Source organism: Corvus kubaryi, unplaced genomic scaffold (assembly GCF_017639235.1).
Source record: "Corvus kubaryi isolate FWS band 111438036 unplaced genomic scaffold, C.kubaryi_AGA036_p1.0 66, whole genome shotgun sequence".
In the NCBI taxonomy this organism is placed as follows: Eukaryota; Metazoa; Chordata; class Aves; order Passeriformes; family Corvidae; genus Corvus; species Corvus kubaryi.
Window position 1 is genome coordinate 28,460,456 of NW_024582054.1, and position 20,079 is coordinate 28,480,534.

Sequence of the window (20,079 nt, forward strand, 5' to 3'; positions counted from 1 at the left end):
GGCTTTTGAAAATATAGAGGGAAAACTGAGTGTATAGCTCTGATTCCATCCTATATGTGTGCTCAATACAGGCATTTTATGAAAACTGGGTCTTAAGAGAACCACAATCCTTATTCTGTACTACAGCCAATTCTTTAACTTGTGCAATTAATGTATATTACTACATCTAATTATACATTATATATTAATTACAGAAGATCACATTATTTAGAAATACTATATGTAATTTTATTTAATTAATAAACAGTTTTTCAGCACATGAACTGAATAACACTTCAGAAATTTTGTCTATTTAATATATGATTATATTGTATATCCGTAAAAATAAATAATATATAATCACATATAATGTGTGATTACATACTATGTATATAATCATATATAATTAATATAAATATGTTGTGAAGCAGTATGCAGTTCACACGCAACCTCTATTTTCCTGTGAGTGTGGCATCCACATCAAGAATTAAAAGCAGAGGTTGGCTGTGGCCACTGCAGGGAGGAAATGCTGGGAAGGAGGAAGAAGAGACAATGGGACAGTGTCAGCACAGGGGAAGTGAGAAAGTGGCACATAGAAGTGTTCAAGGCCAGGCAGGATGGGGCTTGGAGCAACCTGATCTAGTGGAAGGTGTCCCTGCCCATGGCAAGGAGTTGGAACAAGATGGTCTTTGAGGTCCCTTCCAACTCAAACCATTCTATGATTCTGTGTTTCAAGCAAGATGTCCCGCAGCTGGCTCAGGGATGGAGGTGGCCAGAAGCAATGAAGGTTTCCTGAAGTGCAGTCAACAGCAGTAAAGTAAACTGAGATGTCTGAGAATGGGAGCAAGACCTTGCTAAGAGCTAGCTCAGGCTTGCTCTGCTGCCATCCTTATTTCCATGCACTGTCTTTAGGAGGTCCAGCCTTTCTGAGCTGTCTTACAACATCCTGACAAACAACATATATTTTTAGAAACAGACATGCAAAACAAGAAGCTCGGCCTACAACGTGGATTGATGTGGGGACAGTTCATTTGGATGCAGAAATCTGGCTCCTACCTCCAGCGCGAGTGGTGCCAGCAGCAGCACTCCAGCAGGGCACAGGCTGTGGGGTGGCAGCAGCTGCAGTGTGCTCCATCCCCACTCAGTGCTACATTTCAGCTGTCTTTGCTGAATATATGGATGGGTGTTGTTTTGATCTTTTAAGAATTTTTAAAGCCCACATGAGACAAAACCCTGGCTAAGATGAGAGAAGACAACTGTTTGTCCATAAACCTGGAAGAAAAGACTCTGTTAGTTTTCATGGTATTGGGAAATCTACATTCACTGTCACTGGTTTTTCCAGCTTCATCTCAGAACTGAAGGTGTAAGGCTGGATGTCTGAGCACTGCCCTGCTGCTGTGACTCCTGTGAAGACAACTGCTGTGTCAGAGATTTATCCCCACACAACTTCAAGCCTAAAACCTCCCCTCTTGTCAACCAATATGGTGTTGTTCTGGGACTGTCAAATTATTTCAACATTATTTGACTGACAGGAATTCATAATGCTCACTTGGTTCATTTTTAAATATTTATCAAATCCACTGTTTGTCTGCTGAACTATTGAAAAAATGCTATCAGACTGATAATTTCCCAATTCACCAAGTGATTCCAATATTCAGTGAGAATACTCCAAACAGCCTTTGTGTTTACTCTTCCTGACAGACATCTAAACATTAAAAGATAAAGCTATTTGAGTTATGCTGCAGCAATATTAAAAAATATTCTTCTCTGCTCTACTGCCTTGCCAGGGAGCACCATTGTATCTCACATTTCTCTACCCCACACCTAACCCCATTTCCCAGCTTCCCTGTGTTACAACGTTGTTTTCTCTACTCTGTTCACAGGTAAGGCTGCAAACAAACAGTTGAATGACACAAGCTTTCTTTTACTAGTGCTATTCACATCCTGACCTGTGCATGGACTCTTGGTAGACTTACGCATAAGGGTGTGCTGCTTTAGTAGTAATTGAGAAATGAGATGAAAAACAACGGGAATGTTCTTGTGTTTTCTTTGGCCCAAAGTGAGAGAGACAACATGTTCCATGAGATTATAGTAATGCATGCTCTGGAACACGAATTCCTGTGTGGAGGATGCAAGGGTGATCATTTCTATTCTTTTTCCTTTTTAGCAGTTACAAATCTTCAGGTGTTTGGGGGAAAAATATGAAGCCACAAATCTCCACAAGTAGATAAGACTGGGTTGCAGAGAAGACCAGATAAGAAAGCAAACTTGTCTGCACAATTCAGAAAGGAGTTAAAAAACTGAGGACCTCCAGCTTAAAGAGAAATGTGCTGCCAAGAGAAGGAACCATTAGAGAAATAAAAAGGAAGGGAGAGAAAACAACAGTATGAACTCAAGATGTAGAAGAGTGGATGGAACCGAACATCAGACTGGCAATGAGAGGAATGAATGGGTGGAGGCATCTGGCCACCAACTCTCAGTTCAAGCCCAGAGGAAGAAAAATGTAACATTAATCACCAATTTACAGACATCTCCCATGCTTTGTCTCCCCTGACTGCATTTTGTTACGACACAGGAATGCATCTATTTATCTATTTCACAGTCAGTTCATTTGAACTAAAAAGGTATTTAAGCCACCCACACAAACTTCCTCTGAATTTCTTCTCTTTTGCAATACATAAGCCATTAATTTGATTGATTTGCTTCAACATTTTTTTGCATAAAACTCTTCCATTTGCAGGTAGACATGCAACCTCACAAACAGAGAGAGAGCCAGGTATGGAAATGAGGTTCCATCACTGCCTCTTTTAAGAAGCCTCCCAGTTGGACTCAAAGACCTCATTCTGAAGTTAGTCAATTCAGATGAGTTCCCCCCCAAAAAAGTGAATGGATGTCATTCATGTATCTTGTAACCTAACTGAAGTCTGTCCTCCAAATAGATTGGTCTTTTCATCTGAGAATTTACTCAAAAGAGGCTCCAGTGTCTACCTGCCCTTGGCAAGTTCTACCAGCACTACCTGCTTGCTGCACTGACACCAAGATGCAACTGATAATATTTTGTGTAGAAGGAGGTTTCTCCTTTGTGAAGATAAATAAATGTCAACTCCAGGTATCCAGGTCTGGAGTAGTAAAATCCAAACTCAAGGCAAAATAACCCAAACAAACCTGGGGAGGAGTTGTCTCTTTTCAGAAATTCAAATATTCTCTTTCAGGATGGCTAAAAATTTTTTTTTTTCATTTTAGTGGTTAATATTGTTGGTGAAGGAAAAAAAAAAGGAAGCTAAAAATGCAGATCTGCAACCAGCATAAACAAAAACCCCACCAGCAACAGAGAAAGCATTATTTAGAAATGAAACAAAATGAGACATTTCAAAGAGCAATCCTTCCACTAACAGGAGGACAAGGAAAAGGAAACTAATTCACTCTGCACAGTTTCTTCTATTTTGTCCTCGGGCATATACTCCATCTCCCTTTGTCCCCCAAATGCATTTCCACTGGCCCTGAGAGTGCTTGCATTGACCTTCTGCAGCCAAAATAGCTTGGACAGAACGAACCAGAAAAACAGGAGCCAGCCAGAGCAAGGGGCAACGCAGCCATGGCCACGGACCTGGGGGAAAACTGCTATAATTAGCAAGGCTCATAAAAACCCACGGCACTCATGGAGCTGCTGCCTTCCTGCCCTGCCTGTTGCATATTAAATCATTCAGAGAAGAGGGAAACAAAGCCACGGCCTGCAGAACTCTTCACATGCCCTGTCCTGAGGGGTCACCTCACCATCAGCACCTTCCTCCACTGCTGCTGCTGGACATCCATCTCCAGACTGTGCTCTGGAGGGCTTTAATTAAAAATTAATATTTACTCCATGTTCCCTATAGCCATCTCGTTCCCTGCTCTCTGCTGTTTTCAGTTCCCCGCCCAACTGGAATTCAGAGCTGGCTGACCGTGGACCTTTATTATTTTACCATTTTAAAATCTGTGACGTTGTATGAAAAGCAGACCTGGGCTCCTCCCTGAAAAGTGAATATTAGTGACAAATAGCCGGCAGGAAGAAAACAAAAACATCTCTTCCAGCTGGAAAGATAGGTGTTAATTACCCGTGAATAACCTGTTTGTACTAGGTGGTAATACTCAAGCACCTGAAAAAAACTTGTTTGTAACAAACTGTTTCTCTTTCTGCAATGTCATTAGGTTGCCTTAAGCACTTTTCTTTCCACAATTCTGGTACTTCTGGATATCACGAAGTCAGTAAGTTTTCTTGTTTCGAAATCCAGGGGGAAAAACGCCCTAGGGTCTGTCAAAGTATGAATACAACATTCACAAACTCTCCATTTTCAATCATTTACTGAGTAAAATATTTCTGAAGTACGTTTAGGCATCTGTGTGACGTTTGTTATATTTGATCGAGACACTTTTTTCCTATCAAATTGAAAGCTGAAGGATGTTGCCACCGATGTGGTATCATATAAAATAATTTTAAAAGATCTCATATAAAAAGCAGACATCAATAAAAGCCAAGTATAATTATCAAATGCAGTAGCTCAGATGCCATTGAAAAAAGCAGAAGTTTTCATCTGCTGTAGCAAAACAGATTTCAGATGCTTCACTAAAGGTTGGGGTTTTTTCCCTTTTGCTTTTTACCCGTCCCGGTACGGAGTGGCATAAACTCTTGTTTTTTTGTGGGTGCTCGTGTGGCTTACGACATTCCAGCTGTGGAAATGCTTCTCAGTGAACCCTCCCTTGTTGTTTTTCTCTCCAAAGCCTTAAGAAAAGTTCTTAAACAAAGATCTTAAAATAAAAGAGTCCTGGCAGATGATCTCACGATGTGCCCTGGGGTTTCCATGGCATTTAGCGAGCCACCAGTGATTAGTACATTTGTCGAAGGAGTAACTGGTAACTGCACTGAAATAATCCCTTTCTTCTGGCTTCGGGGTCCCGATGAAACCTGCTCTCGGCGATGGGAGGGACCTGGGGACCTGGCTGTGCCCACGCAGCCCCACTGAGGAAAGGGCTGTTTGCTGGCAGTGCCTCTGGGCACGGGGGGACATTTCTTACAGTTACTTCTTTTTTGACAGTGTTTTAACCTAAGCCCTCACACCAACCTGGAATACCACCTGTTACTGGATTACTTGCAGCTGTTTCTGGGTCCTGCTTGGTGGGCAGGAGCTGGCAGATACTGCCTTTGACAGCAAGCAAGAAGCCCAGGTGAATGGGAAAAACAGGAGAAACTCCCTCAAACTGGCATCAAGAAAGCACCAGCTCCTGTCTTGCTAATAAAATAAACTGTTTTCCTCCAGATGATGAATGCTCACCCTGTTTTGCCCCTCCGTTGCAGGGGCACAGAGGGAGTCTGGGGATTCAGGGAGGGTGTTTCACACACACAGGGGTTGCTGTGTGTCCGTGGCTGGCACACACCACCATGGAAAAACTGGGTCAGTGCTGCTGCTGTGCCTGAGACTCGGTGTGCATCTTCAGGGCGTGGGCTGGGACAGAGAAAGGACTCAGCAGATGACAATGGGGCTCAGTGTTTGCCGTACGATGTCAGCAGCACAGCAGGGTTTATTTCTTAACGAAGTGAGTCACTTGATTGGTATCAAGTATCTGTTAAGCTGAGTGACGGGGCGGATGCGAATGTTAGAGGACCTCGTTTTAAATATACCATTCACCACTCTGGACTGGCTTGCGCTGTGTAAACAACATCAGTGAGAGATGGAAATACATTAGGTTAATTCCATCTGGGGTTTTGAAGTCTCCTGCTTCCTCACAGAGCTGAGACTGCTTTTCCAACAACATGAAATTCACCTCAAAGCCCTACATCCCATCACAAAAAAGCCTTCCCTTGGAAAGGGGAAAGTCAGAAGTACAGGGTAAGTAAAATCAGATAATCAGCACAGTTATCTGACTTCTGCATTCCAGCTTACTCAGCTGAACTGGCTCGCTGGTGCCAGTTCAATTAATTTCTGGGCATAGAGCAGTGATAGGGGATAGAGTCACCCCAAGGCACCCAGAAAGGAAAACTGTGGGAAAGAGCAGCCAAGAGGGAGTAAGAAAATGCCTCCACAATGCATTTGTGATGCCATTGGCTTTATCTTGTGCAATTCCTATAGCTGGAATTAAATCTTTGGGCTTTAAGGGTCTTGGCATATGTATGTTTTGGTTTCAGGCCTTTTCATCCCATTTACTGTTACTGAGATCAGCTGTATTATTGCCTGTGACTTTTAATGGAGGCAATGTTGAGCCCTTTAATGCTTCATTCCTGACTTTCTCCCGCTGAACAGCAGAGGAAACAACAGGAATCAGCCTCAGTCAGGAGTGAGAAATACTTCACGTTGTCTTTTTCACTGTGCCAGAGAAGGGTAAAATACTGCTGAAACTTGTGGACTCCTCGATACACATCCAGAAATTGCATTTAAACACTGATTGATGCTCCTGGTAGAGAAAATCAGGTTGAAAGGTGTGAACAGGATTCAGTTGGGTTCTGTTGAAGTCCTCAGCTGTGGGGTAGCATTTGTGTGTGAAGTGGAGGAAGGAGCCCTGCTACCTGTGACACACAGAAAGAGACCTTTCCACACCACTGCACTGGTGCCTTTGAGTTCAGCTGCCAACCACTTGGTCAGATGAAGAAACCCAGCGTATAATAATTAATTCCTCCTAATTTTCAGTGATGCTAATGGTAAACAAGGTCACTGTTCAGTCTTGCACAGCACATGGTGCTATGTTGGTTCTGGCTGCAGTTGCCAATAGATAGGAATCAATGAAGTGAGAGAGAATAGCTCATATTTTTTTAAAGGGAGACATTATACATATTGTGGAGTATTGACAGCAGAACTGCTCTCAGTTGCTGATGCAAACCCTATAAATGTAGGCTGAGAAGAAAGAGCCCAAAATGGGTCAGGAGCAGAGAAGAGCATTTATTCTGAGATCACAGCAAACTGAACACTGCCAGCAGTGAGTCCTGTTCTTCCACAATCTGTTATCACACAAATGCTTGTGTTTTCAGTCTTTCTTTGCTTATAAATAAAAGTATTTTAGTTTTATTTTTCCTTTAAAAAGGCATTGAATGTATTTGGGGAGTAGGAGAAGAACTGAATCTTAAAGATTTTTATACAGTGTTCATGAAAGGATTTGGAAAGCTAAATCAGGAATTACTGATAGTTTAGCTTTTTATTTGTCTTGTTTCAAATAAGAAGTTATGTTATCGATTAAAAGAATCCCAAGAAGTACCTGGATTGACCAGTGACAAAATACAACAGCAAAATAAATGGAAGAAGGGATTTATCTCTGCTCTTTTCTACCTCATGCTTGGTCAGCTTAATTATGTTAGCATTGTTTAAACACCTTTCTTTTTAAAATATGGGGAAAAGTGTCCTTAGAAGTTTCTTTATTTGAAATGAGTATTCCTGTGGATGAATGGTTAAGACAGAAGTTAGCTTCTAAATTTCTAGGGAATTTCTAAAATGTATTTTTTAGCCGCTGTTCAGTTCTTGCTCAAGGAACTCGAATGGAGGCTGTAGTGCTCCTCTTGGTATCACTTGGGTGATCCTTCCTCCTCACATGGTCCTGAACTCCCTCCAAGCCCCTCTGGCAGCTGCAGGATCCTGCCTGGACTGGGCTCTTGGCACATCCCAGCCCATGATTCTGAGTAATAAGAGTGACTCAGGAAACAAACACATGTGACACCTCACAAGCAGCTCTGTGAAGGCTTCCAATTTCACACTGAACAGACACATGACTCATCACCTTGTGCTGATGGCTTCCTATGTAGAGAGTGGTTCTGTTAAGCAGCACTGGCCCTACATATCTCCAAACTCAAAATCCTGGTTTCAGGAAACTATTCCCTTTCCAAATATTCAACATATACATGACAGAGGAAAAGGTGTGATAGAGAAATAGAAAAGCAGAACTGCAAGCATCACCTGCTCAAGTCTGATTTGTTAGTCCTTAATGAAGAGTTTTGGATGCAAGAAGAGAAGCAACTTATCCTTTAAGCAGCATCCATGAATGAGAAGGATGCTGATGTGACAGCACAGGTCCTGCAGCGACATGGCTAAACAGCCCGGGGTTAGTCCTCGGGCTGCCTTTTTCTTTTACTTAGGGCAATGAAAGGGCTCAGAGTGTCTTGTGATAAACTACTGCCTGGAGCCCATTTCCATCTGTAATTGTTAGCACAGCTGAGTATTGTCCCTGTGTTAAAGGAATCACCCATTACTCCGGGCTCCCTGTGTGACTCAGCTCCTGAGTGCTATTTCGGGTGGCAGAGGGGAGAAGTTGCCAGGCTGGCATTCCCTCCTGCTTTCTTTGTGAAAATAGGATGTGGCTCTGCACGACAGGCATTGGTGCTCTGTGAACTGTCTGAAGGGCTTACATGGAGCGCAGCCGTGGCCGTGCGCTCTGATATTGTTGATGGATTATAAACGATCCATTATCCACCCGCTTGAGGAAAGCCAGAGGAATGGAAAACTAAAACGTGAAACTAGTGAGCACAAAACCGAGCAAGTGATTCATGCTGTGTGGAAAACGGGCCTCACTGGGTGTAGGCCTGTAGTTCTGTAGAATTAAGTACAACCACAGTGTCTAATAATTTATCTCATTTACAGCAACATTTGTCTTCCTCTCGGTCCTCAAAAATGCCTGGGCACAGCGCATGCACCATGGGTGAGCCTTCACCGTGTCTGCTTCCCCAGGTGCCTTTCAGCCCCACAGATGGCAGAGGAGGTGGAACTCTGTTCTTCTCCTGTGAGCAGGCAGATAAGGGGACAGAGCAGATTTTGCTTAGCACACAAACTCAGTCTAACAGCAATTAAAGCAGATTTGATTTGGTTTGTATTCCCTCTCATCTGCAGTTATGCTGGGTTCAGAGGGTTTCTCGTTCACTCTCTTTTCTGAGCCCTTCTCATTGGGGAGTTCAGTGAGAAACATGAACACCACCACCTTGCTTCCTGCAGAACTGCAGGAGGAGCTGGAAGGGCTGGGCACATTGCAGAAGGGTGCTCAGCTTTTCCACCATGACCCCCTCAGAGACAGCTTTCTGCCCTCCTTGCTTCCATCATTTTCAGCTCCAAGACTAATTCTGGAAACACATCCATAATGCTGTGGCCTAGGACTATTCTTTCTCTGCATTAGAATATTTTTATAGTCCATTTTACCAAGGAAACACAGCAGAAAAGCTGCAGATTGGCTTTTTTTGATTATTCTCTCACTTCTTGCTGAAAAGTTTCTCTCATCAGTCTGCTGAACAGGGAAATTTCAACAGGGAAAACCAAATTAAACACAGTTTATACTCAGATATAAAATTCTCACTCAAAGAGAAATGGCTTTTTTTTTTTCTCTTGGGAAAAAAATTAATTTCCTTTCCTGGATTTTGAACTTTATTCCTTTCTTACAGATCCTTTGATGAGAAATGAAGGACCCATCAACCATCTCCAAACTGATCATGCACCACAGAAAACCAAAAGCCCTTGGAGGTGACAGGAAGTCCCCAAGCATCAAACTGAAACTTTAAAACTGGTGAAGGAATGAAGGAGTGAAACATCCCAAATGCCCAATTAGTCAGTTTTATTAACATATTGTGTGTGGTCTCTGTGAAAATCTGGCCACATCTCACAAACTCTGAGACCATCACAAAGATGTTGCATGTGCATATCCCATAATAAAGCTATTAGAAACCCAAGAGGAGTTTTCTAGTGTGAGTCATGATACTCAGGAAGAGATGAGGCAGGGCAGCCAATTCACTTTTCAACAGCAGTGTGAGCCCAGCGCAAAATCAGCAAATCCAGATGACCTGGATATCGCACACAGAGTTTTATTTACAGCCTCAGAAATGCCTAAATCTCAACCAAGCTGCAAATCAAACTCCCTGCACTGATTTGGAGGCGGGAGGGAAAGTGCAGATGCAAGCAACAGCTTCAAAGGTTTATCTGTAGTTTGTAGCACCCACCTGACTCTCCAGTAAACTTGGAGAGTGCAGGACCAAGGGTTGTGAGACAAAGGAGTGAGAACATGGATGAATTGGTCCTCACTAACTGCACAGAGGAGAAGGAGTGAGACCTTAGAAGACATCTTGAGAAAGAGATTAGTTTCAGGTACAGCATTAATCTTTCATTTTCTTAGTTTATACTTTTTTAATCTCAAGGAGATTTTGGCTTTTAAGAAGGGAACAAGTTACAACAGAGCAGCACTGCAGAACACCCTTGGGGTGCCTATGAACCAGAACAGGTTTGGGAATCTGCAGCTCAAGGCCCACAGTTGTCATCCAGGGAGCTGCAAAAAGGAAAGTTGCCCTGACAGATGTTAGCTACAGCCTTCCAGCAAGGCCACCCATTAACACTGAGAAACAGTTTATGGAGAACAAAGTGACCAGGAACTGGGCAGAGCAGAACAGTGCCAGGGCCAAGATGCAGAGAACACTGGGTATGCACTTCAGATAGAGCCAACATGAGACAGACAGGGGCCTGAAGCAGCCCTTCCTTCCCAGCTATGGCAGTATTTTCTCAGTTCAGTGGCCCTGCTTGTTCACTCCTTAAAACTTCACTGTTTCTGGACAGAACATGTCCTTACCAGGAACACCCATCCCTTGGGGCGGGAGAGGATGGCAGAACATCAGCCTCTGCTTGGGATCAGTCCTGCAGATGGTAGAGGTGGAGAGAGGAGAACAGCAGGCAGGAATTATGGCAGGCTGTAGGGATTAAGATTAGGTACATGTTCGACCCATCCAAGGCTCAGCCAAGGAGAGCACATCTTCACCTGGACTGAACAAGAAGCATGGTAGAAGCCTCCAGGGCTCTTGGAGGCAGATGCCAGCAATACAGAAGAACCTGTAATTTAATGTGTGGAACAAGGAGGAAGGGAGTGTTGGAATGATGGGTCTAGTGGGAAACAATCCTCTCAGGAGTGTAGCTAGGATTTGCCCCTTGTGCATTTTCTGCCCACCACAACAGCATTTCACAAATCCTCTAGCACACAAGTTCATGGGGAAGAGCCTAGAGGAAGATTTTGAGCATCTCTTAATAGTAGATGAAGTAATTGGGTGGTAAGATTTTTACCCAAGGTGTCTCCAGTGATGACCAAACAACACAATTCCTATTTTAGACCCCAAATGTTCAATGACTGATCAATACACAGAAACCCACAGCTGGTGATTTCAAAACTATTGTTATTTCCCTGGAAAGCCTGGAAATCTCTGACTGCTGAGCAAATAATTTTCACTCATGAAAGATTTAAGCTTTGTCAAAGTGGCGCTTTGCCAGCAGAAAGAGAGGCAGTGCACATCAAAAATGCTGCTTTTAATTTTGGCTGTACCTGCTGACCCTGACCTGGTGACAGATGGAACACACTGAATGTTTCATAATGCATAAATACTTTGTCCCTCTGCACAGGATGGACTCAGGACTTCTCATAGCATGACACACTGAATGGCCACTCTTTCTCCTGTACCTGCTGGCACCTCACAAGGCAGCTAAAAGCTGATTTCAAAGCCACTGCTCCTGCCTGGGGGTCCCATAGCCCTTTGCATCCTTCTGGTTTTTATTTCAAAAAGCGCCATTGTGTGCTCATTCTGAAAACAGGGCTATCCCTCTGGTTTAGGCACATCCATGAGTTTGCCCAGCTCATCAGTGATCACAAGTAATGAAGGACAAGCATAGCTGGTAGAAATAAGGGTGTAGTTACAGGCTTTTGCATCAAGTCACACCTTCCCCCTAACCTCTAGGCTGAGAAATCTGTGCATGCTCCAAATCTGGAGAGGTGTCAGTCAGACTGAGTGTGCTGAAAGCCAGTATGGATAGATGCCTGGTTTAGGACCTTTCCATGATCCTTTGAAGTATCCATACAAGACAAAACAGCAAGAATTATGAGAAAATTGACACCCTCAAGCAAAGACAGACTTTTATTCTGAAAAAACTACTTAAATGCAATCTGCTGCTGTGTAATATATATGCCAGAGGGACAAAATATGGTGTAAAGTAAGATCTCAGCAAGCTGAGATCCAGCTTACATATTTGGCCTGTTTAATCCAAGGATGAAAATAATTACGCAAAGTCAGTCTAAGCAATCCCAGAAGGATTTGAGCATACGAAACACAGTCACTGCAAGAAGCGGAAGGAAGGGAGAGCTTCACCAGTTTTAGTTCCCCTTGGCTTTCCTACACTTGTGTGTGAATTTGGCCCAGAAAACTGTCTGGCACTGGGGATGGTGATCATTCATCCTCTCTATTTGCACAAGAATGTGGGAAGGGCTTAGAAAAAACTCCTCTTCTCCCATCTGGGGGTCTGGGTGGGTGCCAGTACATTCAATGATGCATAACCATTTCAAGAAGCTCCTTGCCACTCTCTATTTTGTAGGCATTTGTAAAGAAAGCAAATGCACATGCCCCAGCAGTACGTTGGTTGCTCTGTCAGGATAGGGGGTATCCTACTTTTCTCTGCTTGTCATGAGAGCAATATGAGGCAAAAAGGGAATAAAATCAGGTCACATCTAGCACACATCCAACAAGATTTTCAAACCCTGGCAGCCGGGGAAAAGAGAGAGGAGAAATTTACAACACAGGTAGAAAGTCTTGATGTGGTGTGTGCTCAAAGAAGCCAGAAACTACATCTTCTTGAGGCCACCAGCTGCCTCTTCTCCTGCACATCAGCAGCAAGGCAGAGGAGGCAAAGCAACAAGATGTGCTGCAAGAAGCGAGGTCCTACCTGGAAGCCATGGGCAGGTTTTGGTCCCAGTGTCCCAGCTGACAGCTGTCCCTGCAGTGACGGATGAGGTGCTTTGGGTCATTCATGCTGGCCCAGGTCCCAGGGTGGGGCCAGCAGGGCGGCTTCGGCTCCAAACCCTGCCTCACATCATGTGAGCCCGTCACTGCAAGGTCTTCCCAAAGGGTGCTGTCTCCCATGTCTCTGGGAGCCCTCCTGAGGAGCCTCTCTGCGTGTTGAGCAGCAAATTGCAGCCAGTCTGCCTCGCCTTGGAGTGCTTGCCAAGGCTTTGTTTGTTTTCTCTTCTGTTTCAAACATCCTTTGTGCCTTTCTGGCTCAGCTAGTTAGCTAGAATGCTCAGCTTCTCCAGTTTTTAAGTGCTGCCCAAATAATAGTTGGTCTGATGTAGAGAGACTTTAAAGCCTGGGCTGAAGGTGTGCTGAGTAAGGAAGGTGGTCTCTGCCAGTGGCAGGTACATCCAGCTGATATAGGGAACATCAGGGAAGACACAGTGGCTTGGGGCCAGTATCACTGTAGGGTTTGTACCTTGGTTTCTGCAGTGCCCTGCAGCCAAAACTGCCACATCTTTGCTCCTGATTCTGGCACAGATCACTGGGTTAAGGTAACAGAGGGGAAACCATCAACACCTGCAGTTGCAGGAGGGGTAGAAAGGATGACACCACAAACTCGTTGGCGCAAGGGAACATCTCCAGGGCATCCTCAGCAGCCATAAAGAGTGGGAAGTCTGAAAAAGAGGCACCTGGGGAATGGGAGGAACTGCTCTGAGACTGCTCAGAGGGAGAGGTAGGAGAAAGACAGAAAGGCCATGTATAGCCAAGAAAATCAGGAAGAAAAGCAGCCTTAGATATTTGGAATTGTTCTATCAGATGGACCATCAAACTGTATTTTAAAGGTTTGTCTGAGCTTGACTATTTTCACAGCTCCATGATGCCACTTATCTTTACCTACCACAAGGCAGTTTGTCCAGGGGTTAAAACTGCAGCTTCCAGCCATGTGGCAGCCTGTTGTAATCTGCCTCTATTACATAACCCAGCAAATATTTTGCTAAAGTTCAGTTTAATTGCAGGATTGATGGTGGTGAGAAGCATATTCTCCTTTATGAATTTTTCCCCTTTGGAAATCAGGATAGAGACATGCAAATGGCAGTTTTTTCTCTGCTTGCCCAATTCAGTGGCCAAGAAAAGGCACTGTGTTCCCCCTCACACCAGTCATGTTTTGCTTCTCAAGGAAAAGGTTAACATCTCTCCTTTCCCTACTTCTCCTGCTGTGGCACGTACCAGTGATCAGAGTGCAAGAGACAAACATGACACAAGTCAAGCAAAGAACTAGAAATAGGGTAGGGAGGAGGTGACTTATCCTTAGTCCAAATTAGGTGGAGCCCAGCTATTCTTGTGCTGTTTTGCTAAGGTTGCTCTGGATTAAGAGAGGACACAAAAGGGAAGGGACGGAGACAAAAAAAGTTTTGTTATTTAGCTTTTTCCTGAGACTGTTTATAGCTTGCTTGACATCATTTAATGATCATTCATGGCAAAGCTTTCCTAGGCTGTTTTCTTCCTCCTCCCTTTAATGCCACTGTTGCTTTTCTGATAATGAAGGATCTCTGTGGCTCTTTCCAAATCTCATCTTTTCTCCTGCTCCTCCTCATGTGCTTCTCTCTTCTCATCATATTGTTAGCCCTTCTGTGTAGTACAGAGAACAGCTGTTGGAAGCTCAGAAATGCTGACTGTGGGCCAGATCACCAATTGCTCTGTTCTTCACAACAACTTGAGATCCAGCTCTTTCAGATCCATGCTGACCCACCTTTTCCATCTTTTTCCATAGATTCTTTTAATCCTTTTTGTTTTTCTAATCATAGCTGTAATCTTCATTTACTAAAGCTTTTTGTGGTCCAGCTACCTTTTCCAGTTACACTAGTAAATCCAGAGTAAATCTGCTGGTGTAATTGGGATCATACGATATGAGATGACTGTAGCTTCCAGGAGCCAGAGCCAAAACCAATGTCACCATCGTCAGCATCTTTCTCACTGTTGTTTCCAATATCAAAGAGAGATTGTAGTCTGGGAATGAACAGTGATACCGATCATCAGACTTGGAGTTAGGTTGCATAATTTACCTACTTCAATCTTCTCCAGATGCTTTTCAGCCATTAATTAAGTATAGGAGCCCAACAAAGACAAGGACTATCATTTTCAGGGTGAGGCACTAAGAAAGCAGCAATGTTCTCAAAGGCACATACAAAGAGTCCCCTCTGGCTCTGTGGTGAAACGCCATGTTGATTTTATTGGCTCAAAATCAGCAATAGGAGTAAAAAAACCAGTCCCTGTCTCTTGTCCATGTCCTACCAGAATGTTGATCCCACTGGGAAAATGGGTGCCAGGTGCTGAGTCTTTCCCATGCCACAGTTGTGTCAAATTTGGGGTTGGTGTTTTGTTGAATAGGGTCAGAGGAAATATAAATGTCTGTGACAAGCCACTCCATATGGCACTGGCTTCACTGTGGCTATCACATTTCCCCTTCCAGCCCATGGCAGCAGGCTTCCAGGTCCCTCAGGACTTGGGGATAGATTTCCCCCTTTCATGCTACTGCTGAGTCCCAAAGGGATTTACTTATATTGGTCACCAGTCCAAGCTAAGCACAGCTTTGGTGCTACCAGACCTTGAAAACAAAAGTGTGGAGAACCTGATCTGTTCTGCATTCATCCACATTCACAGCACCTCTCCTGAAACACGTCTGATGCCACAGTAGCTTAAAGCATTCTGCTTCATGCTGTGTGTCATGAACTTTAAAAAAAAATAGAAGCCTGGAAAACTTCCAAGGTCGTGCAGTGCATCTGCCTTTGTGCCCTAAGAAACGGGTGAGGGTGGTAGGGCTGTTTCCTTTACTTTTCTTGGCCCATAGCTGTGCATCATGTTCTCACACTGGGCTAGTCTGCTGGTCCATCCCAGCTGTGTGTTTCATTAAAAATGTTTGTATTGAGGTGAGATGGAGAACCCTATGGCAGTGAAGGACAGATGAAACAGTTTTGTTTCTTGTCTCTTATGTATTCTATCAACACAGCATTAAATGCAGGTAGAAGAGTGCATGTGTAGTGCACCTGTGTAATTTACAATTAATTTGCTAGCATTCATTTACTAATATTTCTCCCACAGTAATTCTAACAACCAGATAGATTATTTTTTTTTTGTACAGCCTGTTCTGACAGAGGAAGACACACTGATAGAAATCTAATGGTAATATTGTACTAAAGAAAACTGGAAGCCCAGCCAGGACTAATTACTCCAACCTCAGACCTGGCTGCTGTCTGCATGGCAAGGCTCTGTGCAGGCACATGGGCTGAAAATGGCCCAGGGAGAAAATGATCCTCCTGCAACCTCATTGCCAACCAAAACCCCATGGGGATATCCCACTGCTCAGTAATGCAGCCCCGAGCACCCCACACATCCAGGTCACCCATGGGGGCTGCGCTGGCAGACACTACAGGACAGACGTGCTGGGGATGGGACTGTGGTTGGGACAAGGGTGCGTGACGCTGTGCCATGGGAAACACGGAAGCGAGGAAAACACGAGGTCCGTCTGCACAGGACACTGGCCCTGGGTGACCATGTGTGCTGCAAGCTTGGATCCAGAAATATTTTGCAGCCACTCCTCTGTATGGACAAGCCCAGCTTGGCTGTTTGTTTGAGAGTTTGTCTTGGCAGCGAGTCCCCACGTGGATCCAAGAGTGTCATTTATCTCCGGTGGTGGCAGCGCTCCCCACAACGAGGAGCAATAGCAGCAGCCCTGGAGGCCCTGGCCCGTGGGGGCTCTCCCTGGCCTTTGCTTCACATTCCTGCACCTCTCACACAGCAGCAGGGGCCCTGGAAAAGAGGCTGCTGCAGCCAGAGTGCCTTGGACAGAAACAGATGGTGCACAAACTGCTGGGCGAAATACTTTGGTGCCCAGGGAGGAGCGCACTACCAAAGCGGACTTGAGATGTCTGTTGATTCTCCTTCCTTCTTGAGTTTTTAAAATGCAGCAGCAAAGAAAAATCAACATTTTTCAGCTGGTTTTGGTTTGCTGCTGGGGTATGTCCCTTCCTCACATGAATCAGAAGCTGTGGCAAACACAATGTGCTGTGCCTCTGACGGGTACATACCATCCCCATTTCTTACAGCTTGATGGAGAACAGCAAACCCTTCATTGGACAGGGGATGGACAAAGAAAGCCTTGTTGCCTGTGGGGCTCTGTCATGCCGATGTTTCGTTTCCACTTGTGCTCATAAGTCACCAAAGAGCCTGTGCATACCCATTGGAAATAGAAGTGTGAAACTAATAACTAAAAATACAAACTCTGGAGGGAAGAAGATGATTCAGGAGGGAGGGAAAACTGAGAGAAGCCAGAGGGATGCAATTTACTGAGCCTGATTCATGATGCTGGCAGGGAGGTCTCTGCCAGAGCCAGATGAATCAGACTCCCTTTCATTCTGTGCTGCACCACAGTTATTTTGGTGTCACCATGGATAGAGCAAGAGTAGATATTGGGAAGCATTACTGGGCAGAGAGTGTCTGCTGAAACTGAAACAGCTTGTCATCTCAACAATATACTCACCAAATGAAGTAAAAGGAGGGAAAATGAAATATGCTGATATGTCCTGAGAACCAGGGAGGGTGTTCTTCACCCAAGCTGGGAGTCTGGTTCCTACAGTTTTTGTTTATCTCTGTCTCTTAGTGGGGCTGGAATAGATGCTGTTGCAGCTCATAGTCAAACATCTTGAGAAAATATTTCTAAGAAATGCAACTGAGCTGGCATTTTGGTTTAGATCTCAAAATTTGTGGACCATATTCAGCAGCTCATATGGTGGAATGGACACACAGCCTTTGGCATGGCAGACAAGAACAGAGGAGAGGAGGTGTTGCTGTGTTGTAGTGTCTTTCTGGATGGCACAGCTTGCAATGGAGCCCTGACCAGGGACTTCCACAGCTCCAGCTGATCTCAGGCTCTCAGGTGTGTTATTCTCACACAGTGCAAAGGTCAGCCTGGCAGTTGCTGAAAAGCAGCAATCTTGTGGTCCAGATGTCCATTCAGCAAAGGCCTAAGGTACATGTTTTATTTTGACCCTTGCTCCAATCTGGTGGCAATTAGGAGGCCATACACACTTGCTCAAGTGTCTTATTGAATGGGGTCTTTTAAAAATGGCCATTAGTTACTGGGGATTTAGATCATGCCCCAAAACAAGGTAAAGAAAAAGTTTAGAAAACATTTGTGCTAGAAAGACCTCTATATTTTAGGATTTGGCCAATTGCCACAGTTTGCTGATGGAGATGTTCTCTCCTCCTACTTATTTGTTGTTCTGACTCAAAAATTATCCATGAAAAACATGTTCATCAACAACTGCAAAACGCTCCCAGCCTCCTCCAGATGTCAGATCCAAGTGCATGCCTGTGCTTGCCTGGCTAATAAAGAAAACTGGCAAATTTTTGTTTATCTGTTTCTCACCTGTGTCATCATGACAGTCAGCTAAAGCAGGAGCAGATGAGTATAGCTGGCAGAGACAGGAGCTTACAAAACCAGCCTATTTTTAGCCAGCCTTCCTTCCATGCTGCGGAGGAAACAAGGCATTTAATATGCACTGCTTGATGTGGGATCCATGGTGTGGTTGTCCCCACCCTTGCTCAGATGATCCTGCCTCATCACCACACTGATATTCTTTTCTGAAATCCATACCACATGCCTGGGCAGCCAGCCAGCCTACCTGTCTGAGAAAAACAGAACTGCTTCTCCCTGCCACACCCTAAGCTCTGAGGATGATAGCCCATTGTCGAGAAACATCGGCAATAACTGTTTGGAAAGCAGATGCCTGTCAAATTCCACATGCAACCATCTTTCCCAGCCTCATCCCTTCCCAGCACAGATCTTGTCAGAGGTGCCATGGCCCTGATCCTGCTCGACACCTCCCAGGTTGGTGCCATGGCATGACCCCGTGCAGGAGATGCTCCTCTTACATGTGACCCATTCCAGCATCCTTTCGCAGCATCAGAAAACTGGTACCAAAGAAATACCAACCTGTGTTCATGGCATGGGAGAACTTTGTTTCCTTAGCCAAAAAAACTGGAAGAAACCCAACCCAAACCTTTTGCTAATCAGTGAGGAAAGCCTGGGTCTGTGGAGTGCTCTGATAGTGTTCTGGTTGTATTTGTTTCTATTAGGTAGCACCTAGAAGTCCCAAGAATGTCTCTGATGTGGTAAATAGGAAGAGTAGCAAGAGCCACAAAACTAGTTTGTTTGCTAAACAAGTAAATCTGTGCAGGCAGACAAACATGAAGAAAATGCTACTACTGGAAAAGTCACATTTATAAAAGAAAATATTTTCACCAAAACTATGTCAAATGTATTTTGAATAAATCATATTTAAATACTGTCAGAGTGTAGTCCTAAAATATTTGCTATAACCTTATAACAATTCAATTAGTTTGTCTAATCACCAGGTAACCAGCAGAGTTATCTCTGCAAAAGATACAAAAGACTGTATCTTTTGCTGGGTGGAGAGGTATGAGTTATTCCTTGAGTTGTCTCCTTGATTCCAGCAAGTCAACTTAGGCAATAATAGGACTCAGAGTCTGACAAGCAATTTCTGACTTTCCATTGTTATGGAAAATATAATCCCAAACTATTTACAAAAGAAAACAGAAATAATCGGGCATTTAGAAAAAAAAAGTAACTCCACTTTTAGACTATCGAAATCTTACAGACTCTGTTTTGTAGATTATAACTTCTACCAGAATAAATAGCGAGGAAATTTATTGCAGAATGTAGATAAACATAGTTTTTTGTATATTTGAGGGAGAAAAAGATACTGTAGAAATTTCAGATTCTTGGCATTTTTGTAGACACAACTTTAAGACTACAAGTTGCTTGTTTTAAAACAGGTCAATCTCTGCATAAACTAAAGAGCAGATTTGTAATTTATTGATACTCTTCTGCCAGCTAAGCACTGTTTTGCATTACTCTTTAGACTCATTCCTCCAGTCATCACTGTTCTGCTTCAGCGATATTTTATATTAAAATGTGTATCTTTTCCCCTTTAAAAAAAAAAAAAATTAAATTGCTAATTTCCTCCTGCTCTGCAGGGAAAGCCAGGAAAATAAGCCCTACTTCCAGAGTGCCGTGTTGTCCAGCCAACAGACCGAATACAGAACATAGGACACGTTGAATTTGCAAACATACACTGCAAGAAACAGCTTTAGCCATTGTAAATGCCGGGTGGATTGGATCATGCAGGAATCCTGCTACTCTGAGAAATAAAGGGCAAGCTCGTGAATTAAGGCATGCAACCCAAACCAGGTCATTTAGACACAGCTTGAATTTAATTTGTCTACAAAGTTAAATGCTTCTTTAAGCATAGCTTCGATACACGCAGGAA

At 43.9% G+C, this 20,079-nt stretch overlaps 1 protein-coding gene across 1 annotated transcript in view; it reads right to left on the reverse strand.

The window, feature by feature from the left end:
* The window catches only part of AHNAK2 (AHNAK nucleoprotein 2), a 42,179-nt gene extending 29,332 nt beyond the window's left edge, over window positions 1-12,847 (reverse strand). Inside the window, exon 1 of the mRNA XM_042047322.1 lies at window positions 12,663-12,847. Within this exon, the coding sequence (XP_041903256.1) occupies window positions 12,663-12,744 (82 nt within the window). The 5' untranslated portion in view covers window positions 12,745-12,847. The remainder of the gene's footprint in view (window positions 1-12,662) is intronic.
* Window positions 12,848-20,079: the final 7,232 nt, after the last annotated feature.